The sequence below is a fragment of the Oscarella lobularis genome, chromosome 9, assembly GCF_947507565.1.
Source record: "Oscarella lobularis chromosome 9, ooOscLobu1.1, whole genome shotgun sequence".
Taxonomy (NCBI): Eukaryota; Metazoa; Porifera; class Homoscleromorpha; order Homosclerophorida; family Oscarellidae; genus Oscarella; species Oscarella lobularis.
This window is the reverse complement of record NC_089183.1, coordinates 1973862-1999291: the sequence shown is the minus strand read 5'-3', so window position 1 is coordinate 1999291 and position 25430 is coordinate 1973862. Positions and strand designations below refer to the sequence as shown.

The 25430-nt window shown below is 48.7% G+C and overlaps 4 protein-coding genes and 1 pseudogene across 4 annotated transcripts; 4 read left to right on the top strand and 1 right to left on the bottom strand.

Moving 5' to 3' along the window:
- The first annotated feature begins 5068 nt into the window (after positions 1 to 5068).
- On the top strand, positions 5069 to 8127 carry LOC136191218 (uncharacterized). Its single transcript, XM_065979525.1, has 2 exons — positions 5069 to 5264; positions 5367 to 8127. Exon 2 carries the CDS (start codon positions 5619 to 5621, stop codon positions 8055 to 8057), a length of 2439 nt encoding a protein of 812 aa, XP_065835597.1. The 5' UTR covers positions 5069 to 5264; positions 5367 to 5618; the 3' UTR covers positions 8058 to 8127.
- A 293-nt stretch (positions 8128 to 8420) lies between these two features.
- Positions 8421 to 9665, bottom strand: LOC136191405 (F-box only protein 22-like). Its single transcript, XM_065979730.1, has one exon. The coding sequence runs from the start codon at positions 9663 to 9665 to the stop codon at positions 8421 to 8423; it is 1245 nt and encodes a 414-aa protein (XP_065835802.1).
- A 1281-nt stretch (positions 9666 to 10946) lies between these two features.
- LOC136191404 (uncharacterized) lies at positions 10947 to 12671 on the top strand (the record flags this gene model as incomplete). The annotated part of the gene is made up of 2 exons (XM_065979729.1): positions 10947 to 12565; positions 12614 to 12671. Coding segments are annotated over 2 exons (1677 nt in total), but the record flags the coding sequence as incomplete, so codon positions are not given.
- Positions 12672 to 16544: 3873 nt separating this feature from the next.
- On the top strand, positions 16545 to 17312 carry LOC136191402 (uncharacterized). The gene has a single exon (XM_065979728.1). It carries the CDS (start codon positions 16545 to 16547, stop codon positions 17310 to 17312), a length of 768 nt encoding a protein of 255 aa, XP_065835800.1.
- Positions 17313 to 18017: 705 nt separating this feature from the next.
- Positions 18018 to 19592, top strand: LOC136191401 (zinc finger MYM-type protein 1-like; annotated as a pseudogene).
- Positions 19593 to 25430: the final 5838 nt, after the last annotated feature.

The following is a 25430-nucleotide window of genomic DNA, read 5'->3' as shown; positions in this document are numbered from 1 at the left end:
ACCGACGTAGCAGCTAATGCACCCTGCGACTGTACCGCCGACGAGAGAGCTAGTTAGTGCGTTACCATGACGACGACGACGATGAAGAAGTCCGCGATAGAAGGTCAAGGACCGACAGAAACTTGAATAGCGACCGAAGGTGCATTCAAACTCGCCGGACGTCAAGCAGAGAACGAGACGTGAAGACTCGTAATCGATGACGCCACCGGGGAATAAATTCACGACTTCCTGCTTGGGTCTTCCGCGGCTCCGGTCGACGTTGCTACGAGCAAAGAGACTGCGAATCGCGTTCTCGGTGAATTTTTCCGGACTCTCGAACCCGTTCAAGCCGAGCAGTTGAACGGACATATTATTAAATCGAGGAATGACGAGCGTCGTCACGACGATCGGTTGTTTATCGTCCGCCTCGAAAACGCGTCCGTCTTTGCCGATGACGCCAACTTCTTGGTTGTGGCAGAATATTGCTATGCAATTTGACGGTATTCTAGGGCATAATGACGTCACTTCGTCGACGACACTGTAATCATGTAATCGTGGTCGTCATGCGAAATGAATAGTAGGAGAGCTACTGGTGCGCGTTGGAGCGTGTCGATGTGAGAAGCGACGTCGAGAAGGCATTCGGCGTACGTCGCACGCGCACTAACGTGGGTCGAGAACGCTCTGATTGCGTTTGACGTCACGCGTCGAGCCGTTTCGCGCCATAGGCGATTGACGCAACTCGCTCTGGCGAGCGTGCGAGCGTTACAATGACGGAAAATTTCGTAAAGGACGACGGGAAGGTCGAGAGGCGATGTAGAAGCGGAGGTAGTCATCGTGTTAGCGCGCGCGCGTCGTCCGAGCTTTTGATGTAAAAATGCAGCTTAGAAAACGCTCACCGTCATTCCTCTTGCTGCACAGAGAGCAAAAATCCGTCGCGAGGTGTAGGCGCTTGGCACGTGATCGAGTCGGCACTCACAAACCCGGATTGTACTCGACATGGACGTTCATCTCGACACGCTGTCCGATTGGGCCGTCCAAAGTCTGTGCGAAACGTTCTTCGTTCCGCATTTGTCTTCACTGGGTGACATACCAGCGTCTCCTTTGCCCTCTGTCGCCGAGATTCTTCTCGGGGACCCCACGTGTTCGGTGTGCTTGTCTTCGCCTATCGCCAACCGCATTATCGACGGACTGGCTCGACGTGGAAAGCTGACAGCAGGCGTCCTCGATATTCTACTCGATCGAAATCGCATTCGTTTGACTGCGTTGCCTCTCTACTGTATTGATGTCAATCCAATCGAATTCGTCGACAAAATAGCAGAATTGGTCAACGTGACGAGCATTGACATATCGTTCAGTCCGTGTTGGGCGGATCTGTCGACTCCTTTTTTGAAAATCGTCGAGGACAAGTGCATGACGTCATTGACGAGCTTCTGTGCTCGTCATATCATTGGCGAAATTGGATTAGTCGAACTTCCGCATTTTTCAAATCTAAGGCATTTGGACATTGGATTCACGTCCGTTTCTCTTGAAGAGCTGCGTACTTTTGTATCGAGTCTACCTCTACTGGAGCACCTGTGCATTTCTGGAATTCCTGTTAGCCTTTTCGAAGCGTTCTCCACGGCTGACTGTCTCGCATGTGTTCGTCTCAAACATCTCGGCCTCAATTCGTTGTACGTCGTCCCTGTCACAGAATCGACCGTCACTGCAACGCTAAGTTCGAACATTTCAGCGTTTTTTTCCAAGCTTGGCCTTTTGAGCAGTGTTGATCTCTCTTACGTTTCTTGGCGCCGTGACGGCGAATCAGCTGCAGGCGTAAAACAGGCCCTTTACGACATTCTAACCAGTTCTTCTTCGCTTACTCACCTTGAATGCTCAGACACTCTCGGCCTGGATTGCGTATGCGACGTTCTACGAGCTACTAATCGATTCAGTCAACTCAAATTTCTTGAGAATTTTCATAGACGTAATAATGGATATGATCTTGGAGCTGAGAACTGTCAAATTTCGACTGGGGAGAACGTCCATGATTATTGCAGCAAGCACGCTTTGAGAAATTACGCTGCTTTTTCTGATGTTGTCACTCTTTATGACGAAAGACTATTGCGGCGCAGCGGCGAGGTGATTCCTTCTCCAGTCTCGTCAATGCTTTACGCGGGACTGCTTCGCATGGAGACTGAAAAGGATTTTAAGATAGCAAAGGTCATCGCTGACTTTTTCAATAGCTTGTCCAGCGAAATGGAATGGGATATTGAGAAACAAGAGAAGCCACTGGTTTTAGGCCACCATGCTTGTTGTCTGCTAGAATATTTTCTTCGGAAATTTCTTAATCCAAGGATTTTCCCTCTGCTTCGGGAATATTCAGACGAATTTGCCGTGAGTGATGATATGAGAGATGTGAACTGTTTTATTGAAGCTCTAGTGTCAAGTGTTTTTCATTTCTCGCCGTTTATTTGTTCACAACCTCTTCTTTTGCATTTGGCTGTGGCAGTCATTAGCAATCTTCCGGACCACTCGTATTCGAAGTACCACACGCTAAAAAGATTGTTCGAAAAAGTGCCGGCAATCGTTCGTCAACACTTGGCTAAAAATAAAAGCAATCTGTCTAAATTGTGCGTTCGCCTAAGCTGTGTCGTCTATTCTGAAATTGAAGTTGAAAGAATGCTATATAAGGGGGGGTATTACCTCAACGACTTTCTTTTTGGAGCTTCTTCTTCTGTTCGCGCTCTTTGTTCACTGTGCTATGGGCTGCCGAGTATGTTCCAAGATTTCGTCGAAGTTCCTGAAGCTGTGGACAATTTGGCAGAAGTGGCCCTAAGAGGCTCGTATTTTTATTTTCATGCTGGTAGGGGTCAGACGAGTTACTGCGTGGCTGTTGAATTCCTGTCTTACATTGCTGAAATTCGCTCCTTGGCGCATACAGTGTGCTCGCGAAAAGTCATCAAGGCTATTGTTGATGCGGCGTCGTGTTCGCCGCAAACTGGGAGAATGCGTATCGCCTCTTCGTATTTGGCTGCACTCCTTATTGTCAACGACGATCTGGACTCAATCTGGCCTAACGACGTCGAAAGCAAAGATGCTCTGGTTGCTAAGGTGTTTGGAAACAGCGACTATAAAAGAGGATTTTTTGAACGCACAACTAAAGCCGAACTAAATTATCCTGACTGCTATTATTACACGACACTTGTGCCTTTGGTGAATGTTTGCAACTGCTCTAAATTCCCCGCTGTCTCTGCTTTTGGCTTGAACCATCTGACATACTTTTGCAGCGACTTTGATGCTCAGAAGTATTTCGACCAAACTGGGTTGTGTCCTTTGTGCCTTCTGAGAAAAGAAGTCGGTGCCGATGCGGTTTCTGGGCTCTCAATTCCAGCGGAGTTGGAAGACCAGTTCGACGCAGTAATGAAGGCATGTCCGGTGCACAAAGAAGACTGAGCCGGACGAGAGCGACCAAAAGAATCGCATTTTTGTGTTTGATTAGTTTATCGTTGTGGGTTGGTCTTCACAATCTCGTTTCGTGTGTTAATATGATGTTTTTGTTGATTAAATTATGTTATTTAATGCGCGGACGGGTTTTCGTCTAGAACAAACTTACCATCCTCGTCACACGTAAAGCTGCACGTCTGCTTCTAGTGGTAGGATTATATGCTCTCACATGACTCGGTGTCGACTCCAGATATTCCCTCGCGAGGAATTCACTGCACGCTGCCTCTAAGCCACCTAACGTCCTAAAAGTACACCAGCTGGTATTACGCAAAAATCTACGAAACTGCCATCAGAAGGGCAATAAACATAGCTGGGTAACGTCAGAAATCCAAAAGCAAACGTGAAAGCATGCTGTAACGTTTCAAGACGCTTGCGCTTCTCAGAGTGCTTGTGATCTCCTTGATCGTCGTCGTCGTCGTCGTCGTCGTCGTCGTCGTCGTCGTCGCCACCCGCGCCAGCCTCATCCTCACAACCGCAGGCACCCAATTCGCCAAACTCACCGTTGCCCAAAAAACCGACGACAGGAACGCCGGGAAAGAGCGCTCGCATCGAGTGCAAAGGATCCGACGACGATCCGGGTACGACGTCGTCTCGTCGCCCGACGCAAATACACGCAAAACACGCGGCGGATCGAAGCGTCGACGCGCCACCACCCAAATCTCGACGAACTCTCGCCATCAAGTCTCGAACGTCACGTGACACCACGGTAGCGGGCCGAAAACCGACTCCTTCGAGTGCCAATCCGAGAAGGGACGAATTAGGATAAGGAATCTGTGTCGCACGGACGTAGCAGCGAATACCCCCTATGACCGTACCGCCGACGAGAGCGCTAGTTAGTGCGTTACCATGACGACGACGACGACGACGACGACAACGAAGAAGTCCGCGATAGAACGGCTGACTGCAACCGGGGGAGTATTGACTTTCGCTGGACGTCAAGCAGAGAACGAGACGCGACGACTCGTAATCGATGACGCCGCCGGGGAATAAATTCACGACTTCCTGCTTGGGTATTCGGCAGATCTCGAACTCGACGTTGCTGCTAGCAAAGAGACGGCGAATCGCGTTCTCGGTGAATTTTTCCGGACTCTCCAATCCGTTTAAGCCGAGCAGTTGAACGGACATATCATTTAATCGAGGAATGACGAGCGTCGTCACGACGACCGGTTGTTTATCGTCCGACTCGAAAACGCGTCCGTCTTTGCCAATGACGCCAACTTCTTCGTTGCGGCAGAATATTGCTATGCAATTTGACGGTATTCTAGGGCAAAATGACGTCACTTCGTCGACGACACTGTAATCGTGGTCGTAATGCGAAATGAATAGTAGGAGAGCTGCTGGTGCGCGTTGGAGCGTGTCGATGTGAGAGGCGACGTCGAGAAGGCATTCGGCGTACGTCGCACGCGTACTGACGTGGGTCGAGAACGCTCTGACTGCGTTCGTCACGCGTCGAGCCGTTTCGCGCCATAGGCGATTGACGCAACTCGCTCTGGCCAGTGTGCGAGCGTTACAATGACGGAAAATTTCGTAAAGGACGACGGGAGGCGATGCAGAAGCGGAGGTAGTGGAGGTAGTCGTCGTGTTAGCGCGCGCGCGTCGTCGGAAGACGAGTCTCTCGTCTCGCTCCTTTGGGCGACGATAGAGTTGAGGCTACGGTGACAACGACTGAGGGGCAATTTTCACAGCACACGACAGCGTCAGTTTTCGTGAGAATGCTTCCAAATGGAAATTGGCGATCGCAGCGATTCGGCGCGCATTGATACGGGCAAAGGCAAACGTGAGGAATGTACACGCAGAAAAAGGTAACAGCATATGGGCACTTGGCATGCAGAGAGCCTCCTGGCCGGGGCTGTTAGGCTTGGCTGAAATTACAATTCTTCTAAGTAACATAGTTAGCTTGATAGATTCTCCGTTGCATCAGAGGTATTTCTTTCTCAGCAAAATTACCCATTCGATTTTCAGACCGATGTCGTAAGATTCGATAAATTCAAATTTGTCACTCCTAATTTCCAAGCAGCTTTTGATGTAAAAATGCAGCCGAGAAAACGCTCACCGTCATTCCTCTTGCTGCACAGAGAGCAAAAATCCGTCGCGTGGTGTAGGGGCTTGGCACGTGATCGAGTCGGCTCTCACAAACCCGGATTATACAGTTCGACATGGACGTTCATCTCGACACGCTCTCCGATTGGGCCGTCCAAAGTCTGTGCGAAACGTTTTTTGTTCCGCATTTGTCTTCACTGGGTGACATACCAGCGTCTCCTTTGCCCTCTCTCGCCGAGATTCTTCTCGGGGACCCCACGTTTTCAATCCGCTTGCCTTCGCCTATCGCCAACCGCATTATCGACGGACTGGCTCGACGTGGAAAGCTAACAGCAGGCGTCCTCGATATTCTACTCGATCGAAATCGCATTCGTTTGACTGCGTTGCCTCTCTACTGTATTGATGTCGATCCAAACGCATTCGTCGACAAAATAGCAGAATTGGTCAACGTGACGAGCATAGACATATCGTTCAGTCCGTGTTGGGCGGATCTGTCGACTCCTTTTTTGAAAATCGTCGAGGACAAGTGCATGACGTCATTGACAAGCTTCTCTGCTCGTCATGTCATTGGCGAAATTGGATTAGTCGAACTTCCGCATTTTTCAAATCTAAGGCATTTGGACATTGGATTCACGTCCGTTTCTCTTGAAGAGCTGCGTATTTTTGTATCGAGTCTACCTCTACTGGAGCACCTATGCATTTCTGGAATTCCTGTTAGCCTTTTGGAAGTGTTCTCCACGGCTGACTGTCTCGCATGTGTTCGTCTCAAACATCTCGGCCTCAATTCGTTGTACGTCGTCCCTGTCACAGAATCGAAATTAACTGCAACGCTAAGTTCTAACATTTCAGCGTTTTTTTCCAAGCTTGGCCTTTTGAGCAGTCTTGATCTCTCTTACGTTTCTTGGCGCTGTGACGGCAAATCAGCTGCAAGCGTAAAACAGGCCCTTTACGACATTCTAACCAGTTCTTCTTCGCTTACTCACCTTGAATGCTCAGACACTCTCTCCATGGATTGCGTATGCGACGTTCTAAGAGCTACTAATCGATTCAGTCAACTCAAATTTCTTGAGAAAATGGATGAATATAATAATAAATATGATCTTGGCGCTGAGACCTGTCAAATTTCGACTGGGGAGAACGTTCATGATTATTGCAGCAAGCACGCTTTGAGAAATTACGCTGCTTTTTCTGATGTCGTTACTCTTTATGACCATAGAATATTGCGGCGCAGTTACGAGGTGATTCCTTCTCCAGTCTCGTCAATGCTTTACGCGGGACTGCTTCGCATGCAGACTGAAAAGGATTCTAAGACAGCAAAGGTGATCGCTAAGTTTTTCAACAGCTTGTTCAGCAGAATGGAATTGGATAGCCAAATGGAATGGTATAGTATTAAAGACAAGAAGCCACTTGTTTTAGGCCACCATGCTTGTGGTCTGCTAGAATATTTTTTTCGGAAATTTCTTAATCCAAAGATTTTTCCTCTACTTCGGGAATTTTCAGACAGAGCTGCTTTTCATGGTACGAGAGATATGATCTGTTTTGTCCAAGCCCTAGTCTCAAGTGTTTATCGTTTCTCGCCGTTTATTTGTTCACAACCTCTTCTTTTACATTTGGCTGTGGCATTCATTAGCGATCTTCCAGACGACTCGTATTCGAAGTACAGCACGCTAAGAAGATTGTTCGAAAAAGTGCCGGCAATCGTTCGTCAACACTTGGCTGGAAATAAAGGCAATCTTTCTAAATTGTGCGTTCGCCTAAGCTATTTCATCAATTGCTATCCTGACGTTGAAATAATGCTAAGGGATCAGTACCTCAGCGACTTTCTTATCGGAGCTTCTACAATTGTTCGGGCTCTTTGTTCACTGTGCTATGGGCTGCCGAGTCTGTTCCGTGATTTCGTCGAAGTTCCTGAAGCTGTGGACAATTTGGCAGAAGTGGCCCAAAGAGGCTCGTATTTTTATTTTCATGCTGGTAGGGGTAAGTCGAGTTACTGCGTGGCTGTCGAATTCCTGTCGTACATTGCTGAAATTCGCGACTTGGCGCATACAGTGTGCTTGCGAAAAGTCATCAAGGCTATTGTTGATGCGGCGTCGTGTTCGCCGCCAACCGAGAGAATGCGTATCGCCTCTTCGTATTTGGCTGCACTCCTTATTGTCAACGACGATCTGGACTCAATCTGGCCTAACGATGTCGAGAGCAAAGATGCTCTGGTTGCTAAGGTGTTCGGAAACAGCGACTATGAAAGAGGCTTTTTTGAACGCACAACTAAAGCCGAACTAAACTGCTATTATTACACGACACTTGTGCCTTTGGTGAATGTTTGCAACTGCTCTGAATTCCCCGCTGTCTCTGCTTTTGGCTTGAACCATCTGGCATACTTTTGTTGCAGCTACTTTCATGCTCATAACTATTTCGCCGAAACCGGGTTGTGTCCTTTGTGCCTTCTGAGAAAAGAAGTCGGTGCCGATGTGGTTTCTGGGCTCTCAATTCCAGCGGAGTTGGAAGACCAGTTCGACGCAGTAATGAAGGCATGTCCGGTGCACAAAGAAGACTGAGCCGGACGAGAGCGACCAATTTTTTGTGTTTGATAAGTTTATTGTTGTGGGTTGGTCTTCGCAATCTCGTTTCGTGTGTTAATATGATGTTTTTGTTAATTAAATTATGTTATTTAATGCGCGGACGGGTTTTCGTCTAGAACAAACTTACCATCCTCGTCGCACGTAAAGCTGCACGTCTTCTTGGTAGGCGAAACAAAAGGGAAATTGAACTATATTCTCTCACATGACTCGGTGTCGACTACAGATATTCTCTCGCGAGGAATTCACTGCACGCTGCCTCTAAGCCACCTAACGTCCTAAAAGTACACCAGCTGGTATTACGCAAAAATCTACAAAACTGCCATCAGAATGGCAATAAACTTAGCTGGGTAACGTCAGAAATCCAAAAGCAAACGTGAAAGCATGCTGAAACGTTTCAAGACGCTTGCGCTTCTCAGAGTGCTTGTGATCTCCTTGATCGTCGTCGTCGTCGTCGCCACCCGCGCCAGCCTCATCCTCGCAACCGCAGGCACCCAATTCGCCAAACTCGCCATTGCCCAAAAAACCGACGACAGGAACGCCGGGAAAGAGCGCTCGCATCGAGTGCAAAGGATCCAACGACGATCCGGGTACGACGTCATCTCGTCGCCCGACGCAAATACACGCGAAACACGCGGCGGATAGAAGCGTCGACGCGCCACCACTCAAATCTCGACGAACTCTCGCCATCAAGTCTCGAACGTCTCGAACGTCACGTGACACCACGGTAGCGGGCCGAAAACCGACTCCTCCGAGTGCCAATCCGAGAAGGGACGAATTAGGATAAGGAATCGGTGTCGCACCGACGTAGCAGCGAATACCCCCTATGACCGTACCGCCGACGAGAGCGCCAGTTAGTGCGTTACCATGACGACGACGACGACAACGAAGAAGTCCGCGATAGAACGGCTGACTGCAACCGGGGGAGTATTGACTTTCGCTGGACGTCAAGCAGAGAACGAGACGCGACGACTCGTAATCGATGACGCCGCCGGGGAATAAATTCACGAGTTCCTGCTTGGGTCTTCGGCGGCTCCGGTCGACGTTGCTACTAGCAAAGAGACTGCGAATCGCGTTCTCGGTGAATTTTTTCGGACTCTCGTATCCGTTCAAGCCGAGCAGTTGAACGGACATATTATTTAATCGAGGAACGACGAGCGTTGTCACGACGATCGGTTGTTTATCGTCCGACTCGAAAACGCGTCCGTCTTTGCCGATGACGCCAACTTCTTCGTTGTGGCAGAATATTGCTATGCAATTTGATGGTATTCTACTGCAAAATGACGTCACTACGTCGACGTCATCGTCATCGTCGTCCTGCGAAATGAATAGTAGGAGAGCTGCTGGTGCGCGTTGGAGCGTGTCGATGTGAGAAGCGACGTCGAGTAGGCATTCGGCGTACGTCGAACGCGCAGTAAAGTGGGTCGAGAACGCTCTGACTGCGTTTGACGTCACGCGTTGAGCCGTTTCGCGCCATAGGCGATTGACGCAACTCGCTCTGGCGAGCGTGCGAGCGTTACAATGACGGAAAATTTCGTAAAGGACGACGGGAAGGTCGAGAGGCGATGCAGAAGCGGAGGAAGTCATCGTGTTAGCGCGCGCGCGCGTCGTCGGAAGACGAGTCTCTCGTCTCGCTCCTTTGATATGAGTTGAGGCTGCGGTGACAACGACTGAGGGGCCATTTTCACAGCGTCAGTTTTCGTGAGAATGCTTCCGAATGGAAATTGGCGATTGCAGCGATTCAGCGCGCATTGATACGTTACGGGCAAAGGCAAACGTGAAGAATGTACACGCAGAAAGGTAACAGCACATGGGCACTTGGCATGCAGAGAGCCTCCTGGCTGGGGCTGTTAAGCTTTGGCTGAAATTACTGTACTAGCTTGGCGGGAACTTGAATTCATACCCACCCACCTAGAATCTTTAGGTGAAAAAAACCGGCGAATCAAATACAGGAAAATAAGCGCGGTTTTCTTACGCGGCTTGCACTTCGGCAAGTGTAACCAAAAAGCAGTGTACAGGAACTCTTAGAAGTGACTACTAATTAGATCTTGTCCAACGTGCCTGTCTGGAAACGCGTGCGCCGCAGCTAATTGAGCTACACGCGTGGAATGGAGTACGGAACAGCAGCGCCCTCGCCATCTCCGGGTCGTCGCACTCTCCGCGATCGAATTGGCTCGTTTCGTCCACTTTTCCAAGTCGTCGCCTTCCTGTCCCTATTCCTCCTCTGCATCCTCAATTCTTTTATTGTTCCCATTGTCCCGACTACCTCGGCGTCAACGATACGGAAATCCAAATCGGCGCCCTACTCGCCGCAAATTCCTTCGTAACCATCTTCGCAAATCCCATCGCGGCGTTCGTCACCGATCGCTACGGCTACCAAATCCCCGTCGTAGGAGGTCTTCTCATTTACACAGCCGCTTCCTTCGTATCGGCATTCGCAAAACAAATAGCCGCAAACGACCTAACAAAGACCTACATCGTACTCTTTGTCACGCGCGCAATCCAAGGCGTCGGCGACGCTTTCTCCGTCGTCGCCAGTCTATCGATGGTCGCCGTTTGGTACACGAGCGACGACGAGCGCGCTAACGCGATGGGAAACGCCTTCGCCGCCGCCGGAATCGGTCTCGTGGTCGGGTACCCCTTTGGGGGGGGGCCTTCTCGGCGGTACCGGGCGGAATCGACGCCGGATGGAAATGGCCCTTTATAATAACAGGTCTCATATCTCTGGCGTCGGCGCTCATTGCATTGCTAATGGGATCGTCGCCCCCTGGGGTGGAGAGAGCGCGAGGCGAGTCTAGCCTCGTCCCCAGGCCCTTCACCAGCTAGCGCGCTTGGGGCGCACTCACTGGTGGAAGGGCCTGGTAACATAGGGCGCACGTCATCTTGTCATCAGAGGAAGGGGTTCATCAGGGCGACCCATTGGGCCCTTTTCTGTTCGCAGTTGGCATTCACGACTTGGTGTCTCGTGTCCAAGCTGAACACCCCGAGGCTGTCGTCTTAGCCTACCTCAACGACGTCTTCATCATCGGCCCCGAATCGGTTTCGGCGGACGCGTTCGACCAACTCAAGTCTCTGTTCGGCGCCATTCACCTCGTCGTGGCCGACTACAAATGTGAAATTTTCGCTCGTCGCTCTGCATCCTCCGATCTTCAGCTCCCTCGTCGGTCCGACGGCACGGTCATCCTCGGTTCTCCCATCGGCAACGAAGCCTTCGTTTCGGAAAAATGTCTTCTTTATGCTTCGCAAGGAAAAGAGCTTTGCGACAAAATTACCACACTGGAGGACCCACAATGTGCTCTGCTCCTGTTGCGACACTGCCACGCCACGCGGCTCAACCATCTCGGAAGGACAATCTCATCAACGGCGCTTCACAGTGCCGCTTCACTTCATGACGACCTCTCAAAATCCACCTTCATGTCGTCACTGCTCCTCAGCCATCTTTCGGACGATCAATGGCTTCAGGCATCTCTTCCAATTCGCCTGGGCGGTTTTGGTGTGCCCTTGCTTTCGCCGATCCTGGATGCAGCTTTCTTGGCGGGCTGGAGCCACACATCTCAAGCCCTCCCCGACCGTTTTCCATCTCTGTGGTCGGTGGACGACTTCCCCTTTGTCGGGTCGTCGGTGAGGTGTTCCCTCGAGTTCGCCTTACGCCGGTTTCAGGAAAGTTTGTGCTCGTCCACCTCTGAGTCATCGATCGCTTCGGTTTCCGATCTGCCTTCGGCTGGCGACAAACTCCAACATCAACTCAAGTCGGTCATCGATCAAGTACGTGTCAACTCGGTTTTCTCGGCAGCTCCGGACAACCGTGGCCTCTCTCGTCTCCGCTCGTGCCTGGGCAAGTATGCTGGCCGTTGGTTGGAGGCTTTGCCCTCTTCAAGGATGCTCGCGCTCAAACCTTGCGATTTTCGCTTAGCGGCATCCTTGAGGCTGGGTGATCCTCTTCCCTTCGCGGCTTGCGTCACCTCGTGCAACTGCGGCTCTGCCATCGACCGCAATGGATACCATCTGCTCACCTGCAAAACAGGCGCCGGTCCGGTCTGGGCGCACAACTGTGTTGTCTCTGGCTGGGCGGACTGTGTCAGAGATGCCGGCCTTGCTTGCAAAGTAGAGCCCAGACACGAGTACCTGAACAACGACAATCGTCCCGACATCGTTGCCTTCGGCACGGGCACAGGGGAGTGCTTCGAACTCGACATATCTCTCGCCCACCCGTGGAGTTCCGAGGCCTCGCGCCGCTCAGCGAGTGAGGACGGTGCGGCGGCTTCGATCAGGGAGGAGAAAAAGATCTCAAAATACGAATCGTACCAGCGTTCTTCAGGCTTGACCTCCACTTTCATACCCATTGTAGCCGAACATTTTGGTCGTTGGGGCAAGCTCGCCCATAATTTTCTTCAATCTTTGGGCAGATTTGTTGAGCGCTCGGAGGGCCGCTCAAAGAAAAACGTGTTCCTGTGTTATTGGCGTCGTCGTCTGTCCGTCTTACTCCAGTACTGTAACTCTAATGTGATTACCCATAAGTTGTCTCGTATCTGCAGTTCTTCTTCCCGTCCCGACCTCGTCTCGGATCGTGAGGCTCAGGCCCACGTCCGCTAACTCACCCGCGTTAGTCTAGCTATTTTTACTACTGTTGACATTTGTCCTAGCCTATGGCCTGTCTTGTGCATTGTCTATTGAAATAAATCTCTCTCTCTCTCTCTCTCTCTCTCGACAATCGACAATCTGTGATGCTGCTTTTCTTTCTGGATGGAGCAGTTCATTGAATGCAATCCCGGACCGTTACCCAGACGAGTGGACAACGGATGACATCCTTTCGTTGCCATCTATTAATTCTCAACTGGGTGCTGCTCTATCGACATTCCACGCTCATCTGGGATCAACGTCGGCAGAATCAGCTTTGAAGACTCTTTCCGATTTGGCCTCAACAAAGCCAAAATTCCAAAAGTTACTCTCATCCGAAATTCAACTTGCTTCACTCTCATCGATTTTATCATCTGCTGCCGACAACCGTGATTTATCTCGGTTGCGGTCGCGCCGAGGCAAGCACGCCGGTCGATGGCTTGAGGCAGTTCCAACCTCGAGGATGCTCGCACTAAAACCTTACGAATTTCGTTTAGCGGCATCAGCGAGGCTTGGCTGTCCTCTCGCTTTCACCGCGTGCGTGTCTCTCTGCGAATGCGGATCAACAATGGATCCTCATGGCTACCACATGCTGACATGCAAGTTCGGAGGTGGTCCTGTTTGGGCTCACAACCGATTTGTCACTGGTTGGTCCGACTGCATTCGAGACATGGGCCTCTCTTGCAAAATTGAGCCGAGGTTCAGCTATCTGAATAACGAAAACCGTCCTGACATCATAGCCTTCGGTTCCGGCTCTGGCGAGTCCTTTGAACTCGACATATCACTTGCTCACCCGTGGGCATCGGAAGCTTCTCGTCGATCTGCCGTCGAAGATGGTGCCGCCGCCTCCATCCGCGAAAAAAAAAGATTACGAAATACGATTCTAACATCCGACCATCACGATCAGCTGCCAAATTTTTCCCTATCGTCGCTGAACATTTCGGCCATTGGGGCAAACACGCTTGCGATTTCTTTTCCCTCCTCGTGAGTCACGTCGAGCGGTCCGAGGGAAAGGTACGAAGAAATGAATTCGCGTGCTTTTGGCGAAGACGATTGTCCGTTCTCCTTCAAAACTGTAACTCTAGTGTTCTGTCCCACAAATTATCTCGTCTCTCTGGTGTTTCTTCCCGCCCTGACCTGTCGACCGAGTGTGAAGTTCAACTTCACATTCGCTAGTGTTTTCTTCAGACTTTTTCTTTTACTAGTAGTCTCTGCTGGTTATATTTCCCTAGTGCACGTCACCTTTGTTAAAGTTTCCTTGTCACTCAATAAATCTCTCTCTCTTCTCTCTCTCTCTCTCTCTCTCTCCCGGATATAACGGTTGGTTCAAATTTCTCTCCGTGAAAAGAGCCGTTTCTCAAGGAAAAATCGTTCTCGGCGTGTCCGGCTTCGTTGCTGGAAGTGTCATACTCTCGTCTGCTCGCCGCCTGCGCCGTTTTCGCGGCGCACTTCGGTGGAGGATAGGTTTTCTCATGTCGGGTCAGTCGGGAAACGATATTTTGTGCTTCGCTGCTGGCTGCGGCTTTAAAGGCAACTCGGGGAGATTATTCGATCACTTTCGGAAGGTTCACCGGGCAGAGGATTGGCCTCGCTCTTGGATTGAGCGATTTCGTCTTTCTCAGTGTCCCAAATGCTTACCTTGGTACAGCCGTCTGATTTCCCACACTCCGAAATGTTATGCTACGCGTCCGTCGTGTGCGAGTGCGGCCGTGGGGGCTGTCGCTGCCGTGGATTTCGTCATACCATCGCCTGGTGTTACCCACGCCTCGCAAGATATTGCCACGCCCACTTCGCAGCAAATTACCGATGACAACTCCCACCATAATCCCCAGCTCACCCCGCCAGTCCCATCCATCATCTCGCCGCTTTCACCGCAAGATCAGGCTTGGCATTTTGTGTCTACGCTTTCTCTTGACGATATTTTGGGACTCCCCGTAGCTGCAACAGTCCAAGATATACCGTCAAGGTTTCAAGCTGTTTATCGCGATTGCGCCGAGATTCCGCTAAAAAAGATCTCTGTCGACCCGTCTGACGAGAACGCATGGAAACTTTTGCTTCTGCTGCCGCGGATGATTCTTTCTCGACGCTCTTGCCGTTCATCCGTCCGTCAGGCGTACAACGATTTCGTGTCGTATCGCTGGGGAGAGTTGATTTATTACACCAGCCCGAAAAGACCTCGCCGCTGTCCCGACGATCAGCTCAGGAGAAAGGCTGCCCTTCGTCTCTGCCGTTGTGGCGAACTGTCTCGCGCTGCCCGCGCTTTGACAAGTTGTGGTATCGCATATGCAAATGAAGATACAATTCAGCGCCTAAGATCAAAGCACCCCCTGAGCTATTCCTCTGATGGCGAATTTGAGAATTTTGACTCGGCTTCTTTCGATTCCGTCGAGCTGCCTCGTGATATCATCGTGAATGCGCTCCAACGGTCTCCTCGTGGTTCAAGTGCGGGTTGTCCCGGGTGGCGTTTCGAGCATCTGAAAATGTTACTTTCGGGTGTGGTCACGGGAAATCTCCTTATCGAGGTTCTCTCGCTCATTGCTGCTGGTCGATTTCCGGAATTTGCCTCCCGGGCTTTGTCGGCGTCGCGCCTCATTGCTCTCCCTAAGAGCAATGGTGACGTGCGTCCAATAGCTGTTTGAGAGGCATTCCGCCGTGTCGCTGCAAAAGCAATCTGCCTCAGAATGAGAGATCACTTCTCCGATTACTTTTCGCCTATTCAACACGGGGTTTCAACGGCCTGCGGATCGGAGCTTTTAATTCCTCACATTCAGCTTCTTCTTGACCAGAACGCCGATTGGGTCGTCTTGAAAACTGACGTCAAGAATGCTTTTAACTCGATCAGTCGCCGTGCTGTTGCGGATCGCCTGGCGTCACACTTTCCATCTATATTTCCGCATTTCCAGCAAATGTATGGTCACCGCGGATCTCTGGTTTTCGCTTCGGATTCTGGTCCGATTGTTCTTTCATCTGAGGAAGGCGTTCATCAGGGTGACCCGTTGGGGCCTGTCTTGTTTGCCGTCGGAATACACGACTCAATCTCACGTCTCCAGGAGAGCCATCCCGACGTCGTTGTCCTGGCATATCTCGACGATGTTTTCATCATCGGTCCTGAATCGTCATCTTTGAAAGCGTTTGATCAGCTAAAGTCCTTATTTGCCGACCTTCACCTTATCGTAGCCGATCACAAGTGCGAAATCTTCTAGCGCAAGACGACGTTTACATCGGAATCGCAACAGCTGCCTTGTCGCTCCGACGGCACGATAATTTTGGGATCGCCAATTGGTTCGGACGACTTCGTCTCTAACAGTTGTTTGAAATTGGCTTCAAAAGGGAAAGAGCTTTGCGACAAGATTTCGGCTTTGGAAGACCCTCAATGCGCGTTGTTCCTTCTGCGGCATTGTCATGCAACGAATTTGAACCATCTCGGTAGAACCATTCCATCGGAGTTGCTCTCTCGAGCTGCATCACTGCATGATGATATGACGAAATCGACCTTCATGTCGTCCCTCATCCTCAACCATCTTTCGCTCGCTCAATGGCAACAGGCGACCCTTCCCATCCGTTTGGGGGTTTGGTGTCCCATTACTATCGTCTGTCGTAGATGCCTCCTTTCTGGCTGGCTGGAGCCATACCTTGCAATCACTTCCGAATCGGTTCTCCATGTTACAAACGGACGCTATCTTGCTGCCAGGGTCGTATGTCTCGATCGCCCTACAATGCGCGTTGTCCAGCTACCGGAAGCTTTTGGGTTCTTCAGCTTCGGATTCGCCGATTCAATGTATCAGCGATCTACCATCACCGGAGGACAAGCTTCAACACCGCCTCAAGTCCGAAGTAGATGAAGTTCGCATGAAAGCGGTTTTTTCGTTAGCGCTGGACAACCACGACCTCTCTCGTCTTCGCTCCTGCCAAGGGAAACTCGCTGGCCGTTGGTTGGAGGCTTTGCCCACCTCATGGATGCTCGCACTGAAACCTTGCGATTTTCGCTTAGCGGCATCTTTGAGGTTGGGTGATCCTCTTCCCTTTGCTGCGGGCGTCTCCACTTGCGAATGCAATGCAAACATCGACCGGAGGGGCTATCACTTGCTCACTTGCAAGTTCGGGGGAGGTCCAGTTTGGGCTCACAACTGCGTTGTTTCAGGGTGGGCCGACTGCGTCGGTGATGCGGGCCTTGTCTGCAAAGTGGAGCCGAGATATGAATATGTCAACAATGACAACCGTCCGGACATCGTCGCTTTTGGCTCCGGTACCGGGGAGTGCTTCGATCTTGACATTTCCCTCGCTCACCCGTGGAGCTCGGAAGCATCGCGCCGCTCGGCTGTCGAAGATGGAGCAGCCGCCTTTTTTCGCGAGAAGATCTCCAAATATCGCACATGCCAAAGATCCGCCGGTTCGACTGCCAAGTTCATCCCAATCGTGGCCGAGCACTTTGGTCGTTGGGGCCAGTCGGCCCTGGATTTCCTTCAGTCTCTGGGTCGTGTCGTCGAACGGGCTGAGGGGCGAGCGCAGAAGAATATTTTTCTCCGCTATTGGCGTCGCCGTCTGTCAGTCCTTATTCAATATTGTAACTCTAATGTCATTACCCACAAATTGTCCCGACCTTGTTTCGGATCGTGAGCGCCAGGCTCACGTCCGCTAATTTGATCGCGTATGTTTAGCTACTTTTACTGTTGTTGACTTTATAGTCCTCGCGCATACCATGCTCTGAGTCCTTCTAATAAATCTCTCTCTCTCTGATTTCCCGGATAAAGGGAATCCTTTCTCATCTGTTCTATCTCCGTTATCCTGTCGCTTCGCCTCGGGAGTATGGGAAGAAGACCGTCTTAAGAAGGTCGTTCCGCTCGCAGTGGTTTGCGCGATGGAAGTGGATTCATTACGACGAAGAGAGCGATCGGGCTTTCTGCTTTACGTGTGTCTAAGCCTACAAGGAAAAAAAGCTGCACACGGCCTCTAGCCTCGAGGATACCTATATTTCCACAGGCTTTTGCAATTGGAAAGAAGCTTCAGTCTGGTTTGGTGCACATGAAGAGAGCTCCTGTGCTTAAAACCATGCCTGCTACGACTCGCGATATTGGGGAAAGCCTATCCACACAGCATGCGAAAGAGAAACTCGTTCGACGCCAATGTTTCCTTAAGCTTTTGTCAAACTTGAGATTTTTGGCTAGGCAAGGTTTGCCTCTCCGCGGTGACGGAGATGAAAGTGACTCAAATTTTACGCAGTTGCTAAAGCTCCGTGGAGAAGACGACCCTAGAGTATTTGACTGGATAAAAGAAACTGATAAGTACACGTCCGGTGAAATGCAAAATGACATTATTCAAGTAATGGCTCTCGAAATCCTTCGTAAGGTTGCAGCATCTATTTGCGACGCTCCTTTCTACACAATTATGGCTGATGAGACTACAGACAAGTCAAACCGCGAGCAAGTTGTCTTGTGTATTCGCTGGGTTACAGAAAATTTTGAAGTGCGCGAAGACTTTATAGGCCTTTACGTCGTGGAAGCCACAGCCATAGACGCGAAGACACTAATTTTAGTCATGAAGGATGTCCTTCAAAGGCTAAACCTTTCATTGAGAAAGGACAGTGCTATGACGGCGCAGCAACTATGGCTGGCCTAAAATCTGGAGTAGCGAAGCAGCTGTTAGACGAAGAACCCAGAGCGATACATACGCATTGTTACGGGCATGCCCTAAACTTAGCACGTGGAGATGCTGTCAAGAATTTCAAATTGATGAAGGATGCTCTTGAAACCACTCGCGAAATAACAAAGCTTATAAAGAAATCTCCGCGACGTGATGCGTGTTTTGAACGATTAAAGACAGAGACAGCACCGAGCCACACCAGGAATAAGAATGCTGTGCCCTACTCGATCGACCGTTCGAGCTCACGCTTTGCATAGCATTTTGCAAATCTATCACGTTCTTTACGAACTTTGGATTGAATCAATGGACACTGTTAAAGATACAGAAATGAGGGCACGCATTATAGGTGACGCAGCCCAAATGAAGGAGTTCGACTACTATTTTGGAGTTTCTTTGGGAGAGCTAATCCTGCGACACAGCGATCATTTAATTAAGCCGTACTCTGCAAAAAGCGGATATATCTGCAGCAGAAGGTCAAGAGGTCGCTACTATGACAAATAGAACCCTTCAGTCGTTGAGAACTGATGAGAACTTTAGCTGTTTTTGGAAAAAAGTGATCACTTCGGCTGAAACATTAGAAGTCGGTGAACCTTGTTTGCGACGTCGCCGAAAAGTCCCAAAACGGTTTGAAATTGGCAATGTGCAGAGTCAGTGTTACTTTCGAACAACTGTAGAAGAACACTACAAACGACTCTACTTTGAGGCTATGGACCTCATTACTACTTCCATAACCGAAAGGTTTAATCAACTAGGGTACCGAATTTACCGAAATGCTGAAGATCTTCTGCCCAAAGCAGCAAATAGCGAAAATTTTGAAGCTCAGTTTGAATTTCTAACCTAATTCTACAAGTCCGATTTGCATCCTCAACGACTGCACCAGAAGCTTCAAATCCTATAAACTAATTTTCCATCTTCTGCTGCGAAAGCTCGGTTGTGCGATGTTATGAATATTTAGGAAGTTCAACCAAAGCTCAGCGAGAATTGCTGTCGGAAAGTCTGCACAATGTTCAAGCTACTTCTTGTTATGCCTTCAACGAATGCAGCAAGCGAGAGATCTTTCAGCACGTTGCGCAGAATAACAACTTACCTTCGCTCAATGATGACTCAGAAAGGCTCAATCACCTCATGATTTTGCAAATTTATAACCAGCTCACGGACGAAATAGACTTGATTAAAATTGCCAACGAATTCGTTTTGAAGAATGAGTATAGACAAAGCACATTTGGAAAGTTTATGCCTAGTGACCTGCAGAAGTAATTTGGTTATTTTGTTTTTAATTAAAAGATCTTGCAAAACGATTTTTACATACTGTTGCAAAAATGAAATTTTAGAACGTGGCTAGCGAAAAATTTCGGCGCGCGCCTTTACTACCGGATTCAATCTCACGGCTCTGGAAAGAGGATGGCCGGATTCTTCGCACCTTATCAATACGGCGACGCAACTCCTGGCGGCACCGAACAGCTGGTCCTCCTCCTTCAGCTCGCGGCGTCACAGCATCCTGACTGGATCATCTTAAAGACCGAAGCCAAAAATGCCTTACACTCGGGTCCCACCAGACGTTTCTGAACCTTGTCGCAAAAACACTTTCCGTCGCTTCGCGTCTTTGTGAAATTATGTTACGTCAAATCTGTGTCCCTCCTGTGGTTATGCTTAGAGGTGTTCGTCGAATCTCGTCGGCAGAGGGCGTCCAGCAGGGCCACCCTTTTGGACCGTTTTTGTTTTTGCTCACCTTGGATTCCAGCCTTCAAAAAGCAGCCGAAATTATTGGCGAATGTTGCGTGGGGTACCGTTAGGTGCTCTATATGTACCTCCCTACTTCGACGTACAGTGCATATCCGTAACGCTGTATAGTCGACCCCATTTATATTAGTTAATATTTTTATCGCACGAACGCAAATAGTTACTTCGCTATTTCCGAATCTAACCTCGATAAATCGTCTTAATCCTCGCTAAACCGTTTCTAAGAGATTTTCAGATAGATCATTTATTTCGTTTTTGCGGAAAAATTGAAGCGCAACCGACTATTTCAATGTCTCCGGCCAATATTGGTAATCAAACACGTGACACGCAATCACACTTGAACTACCACTCAGGCATGCATGACCTAATGTTCACGCCAGGTCTCGCAAATCGCATAAAAACGACCCTCTCCGACTCTGCTCTTCCGCCCCAAACGTCTTTCGACGATTCTTCACTGAAACAAACTCATATTCGCACGTAAACCACGCCGTCTAAGACCTTTTCTCATAACGACTCCCTACCGCGCTTCAACCCCTTCCATTCCTCCTTTGTTTACACTTCTCAATCGATATCTGTACGGCCTTTTTCTTCTGTGTTTTTTGCCTATGGTAATTATTATTCGCTCTCCAATCACCACGTACAAATACAAATCAATCTAAGACTGGATCCTACGCTTCCACTTTTGTTTATCCTCCATCCTTTATCGCTCTCCTTACCTCTTTCGCTCTATTTCTACTCGATTCTTTCTCTGAAGATAAGCCAATTTCAGCGACGCACAATTTACCGAACGTCGGACTTCAAGAGAAGGAGTCGGTGACCTTCGACCATATTGCGCACGTAAATTACTCTACGATCAGTACGCCGACTCGATCGCACCTTTTAATAGCCAGTAACTTTTTCTAGAGTACCGCGGCTACTTCAACGCGAAATCGATATTTTGTTCGAAGGTCAAGAAAAAGCGCATTTGCCGCTGGTTTGACGGAGAGTTCGCGGACGCATCGGAGCGTATCAGATTTGTCTTCTTTTCGGCGAACAAGCACACCCTTTTCCAAAACTACGCGCGCTGATGCCCTCCTCTTCTTTCGAAACGTCCTGATTCAAAGACGTCATAAAGCAATTCTGTGGAGGTCGTCTTCACCATCGAAAAAACGCCAATGAATTCCCAAAAAATTCTTGACGCCAGCTATCTCGAAGCAATCCCGCCGAACCGCGACGCATTAAACTTTACAAAGTTGCACATCAGATTCTAGGCCAAATGGTCGAAATCTATGCCAAAGTCGTCGATCTCGCTTCACCCCAGGTTTCCTTCGACCCCAGCTCTTCTCGAGTTTGTATTGCCGGCGTCAGCGACCAAACCAAAGCCAATGCCATTGAACGGAAGGCCAGTCATCCCCGTCGACAACGTTGAAGACGTCACCGTTTTGGATCTGGTCTTATCCCCACAACCCACATTCCTCACAAACGTCTCCGTTCTCTGAATCGCCAAATTCGAATCTCATCACACCGGCTGCCGCTGCACGCGAGGCAAAGCAACTCCCGTCGAATCTCCTTGCCCCTACGGTCGCTGCGCCAATTGCGGCACCATAGCGCGCATTGCAGATTGCCCTGGTGAGGCAACGGTGCTTCTAACTCTCTATAACGACGGCGATTCCCGCGTTGAACTTCGTGCCAATTCTGCCGCTCTTTACTTCATCGGTAACTCCTCCCGGGAGTCCCGTTTGCTCGATCGAAGAGGACGACATCTTCAACGCTGAGAAAGTTATTTGCAAGCGCCGCCACCCAAGGACCTTCTGCGCTGCCGCCGCGTCCTTAGCGTCCTTAGCGTCCTCAGCAGCAGCCGACCACTATAAGACCGCCTTCGCTTCGTGCTCTCGACTTCTCGGACAACGAAAGGGAAAAAGAAACGTCCTCTGCCGTCGCTTCTGCCGCTACGAAGAACAAGCCTTCGAAGCGGCAGGCTGCTTCGGCAAAAAAGGTTTGACTATGCCTATTCCGTTCTTTCCCATTGTTTTGAGCTCTTTCTTTGCGTTCTATTTGCTCCATCCGTTTCTGTCCGTCGTTAAAAGTACGATTCACTTTTTCCTCCGTTATTTCGAAAGTATGTTTAAAAATGTCAATTATGCATTAAGGAACGTTTGTTAATTAATAAAAAGGATCGCGCATCTGTCCCCTCTTGTCGAATCAAAAATAAAACCACCCCGGCCAAGCCGGGTAAAATTTCTAGATTTAGTAATGCACAGCTATTAAAGATAATGGAGGCCCTGAGAGCGAGCCTAATATTTGATATTGGTATTAGTAAGGGAAGTATAGAACATTCGATCTTTTAAAGTATTTATATTACCCTAATTTAAGGTCAAGTAGTGGCACTCAAGGCGTACGCATGAATCAGAAATGCACTGCTATTGAAGCAAATGGGGAGCCCTCAGAGCGAAGTTATTATTTGACATAAGCATTAGTAACTGAAAGTAGAGAAACATTGGACCTGTTTAGGCAACGGGGCTCCTGAGAGCGTGTCAAATGAGAAAGGTGACATTTATGAAAGTAGAGGCCTACACGATCTAACAAAGTATTTAAATTATATGTAATTTGTGTTTATATATAATGATTTTTTAATTTGATTTTACATTAATAATTATCTATTATCTCTTTTTCAACCATAATCATGTGAGCTTCATTCCCGAGTGTGTTCTTTTTAGTTATCTCAGTTGAAACCATATTTTTTTCGTTGTCTCGACTGTCAACGCGATCGAATGGAGGCGGATCCGAAAGGAGTTAACATCGATCGAGCGAAAATGGAATGACGATGCCGCCGGAGCGGCGCGTTCTCTAGACAATGATACCGGCGCTCATGAAGGTTTTAGAGTCTTACATGAAAAGCTTTTGAATTATTTGACACTTACAAGTGGAATTTTAGACACAGAAGAGGCAATTCACGTCCTGGGGGATATTTTCGAGAGCCGGATGGGTTTCTTCTCGGATCTTGTATCTAACCGCATGACACCGGAGAAAATGATCAGAAAGATTGAAGACCTTTTCTATTCTCGAAAAATGAAGCGAATACGCTCGCACCCCAAGGACAACATACTTCATGTTGCAGAGAGAGAACTGAGCGAGGTAGAAATGTGTAAGTTTATAAACATAAGTTGGAAATATGATACATTGTCTTAGATTTGTGATTCTCTTGATGCCGAATATCCTGAGACCTGGGTCGTTGTTCGGGTGAAGTGGAAGAATTATGTAACTTCATGATTTTGAATCAAACAAACCCCATCTCTATAGAAACTGAGGTGCACGAAGTGGCCGTCTCTATAGAAGCTGAAGAGGACGAAGAGAAGGAAGAGGTGGAAGTGGCGGTACAGGCTCCCCAGCTTGACGAGCTTCTGCAAGAAGTGCGAGCTTTTAAAACATGATAATGACAGGCCCGGCGGAGTAAATTTTGGGTTACTAGGGCCACATGCGATATCGAAAAGGAGGTCCAGCGGCAGAGCCTCCGCAAAATGTTTAAGAAGTGTGGTCTTCTACATGTAGAAACAGCTTTATTAACAGACAAGAAAACACTATGTGCAGGATTGGGATAACTTCGATCGAGAAGTAAAAGATTTTGGTAAAAACCATTTTGGAAGACCCAAAAGATCTTTTCTCATTTTTTTATTCGAAACAGGCGTGCTAGTTACAGCAGGAGACGTCGCGAACGGTGAGACGCAAAAGTATAAATTCTGATTTTAATTAAATGATTTTTTATAAGAAACAATGCAATTACTGCGGTTCCACGGTAAGTTTGACTTGCCTTGGGCTTGGTTTCAATTTTTTTTTATGTTTTTTTGTAGCAATTATGGCAATAGTCGTGAAATTTACTGTGAAAGATCGACGTCGTATGAACTTGGGTTCCCGAAAAAGTAAAATTTTCACATTTTTTAGCAAGTACTAATTCTTGTAAGGATACGCAACCCGAAGCTGACTGTGGAAATTCAAACGCTTCCTGCTTCCCTTTTGGGCCCGGATGCATCTAATTTTTATTGCATGCATTCCTTTTGGCTAGGATGCATCAAACTTACTGTGAGTGCATCCTTTTTGGCCCGGATGCATCCATTTCATATTAGATGCATCCTTTTTGGCTAGGATATATCCAATTCAATGGGATGCAACTTTTTTGGCCCGGATGCATTCAATTAACCGGTATATTCGTGTCTTCTGACTTTGAGTCGTTGCGCGCAAGCGGTGCTCTCGGTTCTGGCCGACGGAACGTATCTAGTGCCTACGCACAACAAGTTAAAAACATGTTGATGTGATGAAAAGTGGACGTTCCCGCCAAAACTGTTTTTCGTTATAGATTGATATTTCAGCTTTTTTGTAGAACTTAAATCATCCTTTATGAAAAAGGGTCTTCGCCTTGTTTAATTTTTTTGACTTTGAAAGAAAAGAAGTAAAGCGTTGACATTTATTTATTTTGGCAGCGAGATGGGAAGCGAATGTACGATGATGACGTCACAGTTTTTCAACAACGTGAAGCGTTCCCACGCCTGATGCAGACATGCACTCCCAAACCATCACTTTTCCACCCCCAAATTTCACGGTAGGCGCTAAGCACTCCGGAAGATATCGCTCGTTTACCCTGCGAAGAACGTAGAGCTGACGACTGCTGCTGAACACTTTAAACGTGGATTCGTCTGAAAAGAGAACTTTCCTTCACTCTTCTGGAGTCCAGTTAATTCGCTCTTTTGCCCAGTTTTGTCTCGCCTTTTTGTGTCTTTTAGTGAGAAGGGGTTTCTTGACGGCCACACATCCTCGTATACCAGCTGCGTGGAGACGACGTTTTACCGTCCACTTGGACACTGCCACGACCGTTGCGGATTCCATGTCATTCGAAGTTCTGCTGCCAACCTTCGTTTATTTCGTCTTGACGATAAAACCATGTATTTGTCTTGAGCCTTGGTTGTTTTTCGAGGGCGTCCACTTCGATTTCGATCACGAATTGAGCCTTGCTCCTTCATTTTCGCAAGATTTTTTTGAACGGCACGTCTTGAAATGCCAAGCTTTCTGCTTATCTCGCACTGATTATAGCCGTCATTGCAAAGAGCAATGATACCCGCTCTCGTTTCGACAGAGAGAAACTTTCTTGGAGCCATTGTCGTGTTTTGATCAAAGTTTCAGTGAATGTTTAGCTGTTTAACTGGTTCCGTGCTCTAAAGAATAGGGGCTCTACTGTTAGGTAATAACTAAAAGGGACCAATCACAACGCCGCGATTGTTTAAGAATACGGGCACTAATTGCGTCATAAAGCTGCTGGCGCTGCTCCAAACCACAATGCAGTAGCAGGGCGGACAAACACTGCGCATGCGCAAGTTGCTAGGGACG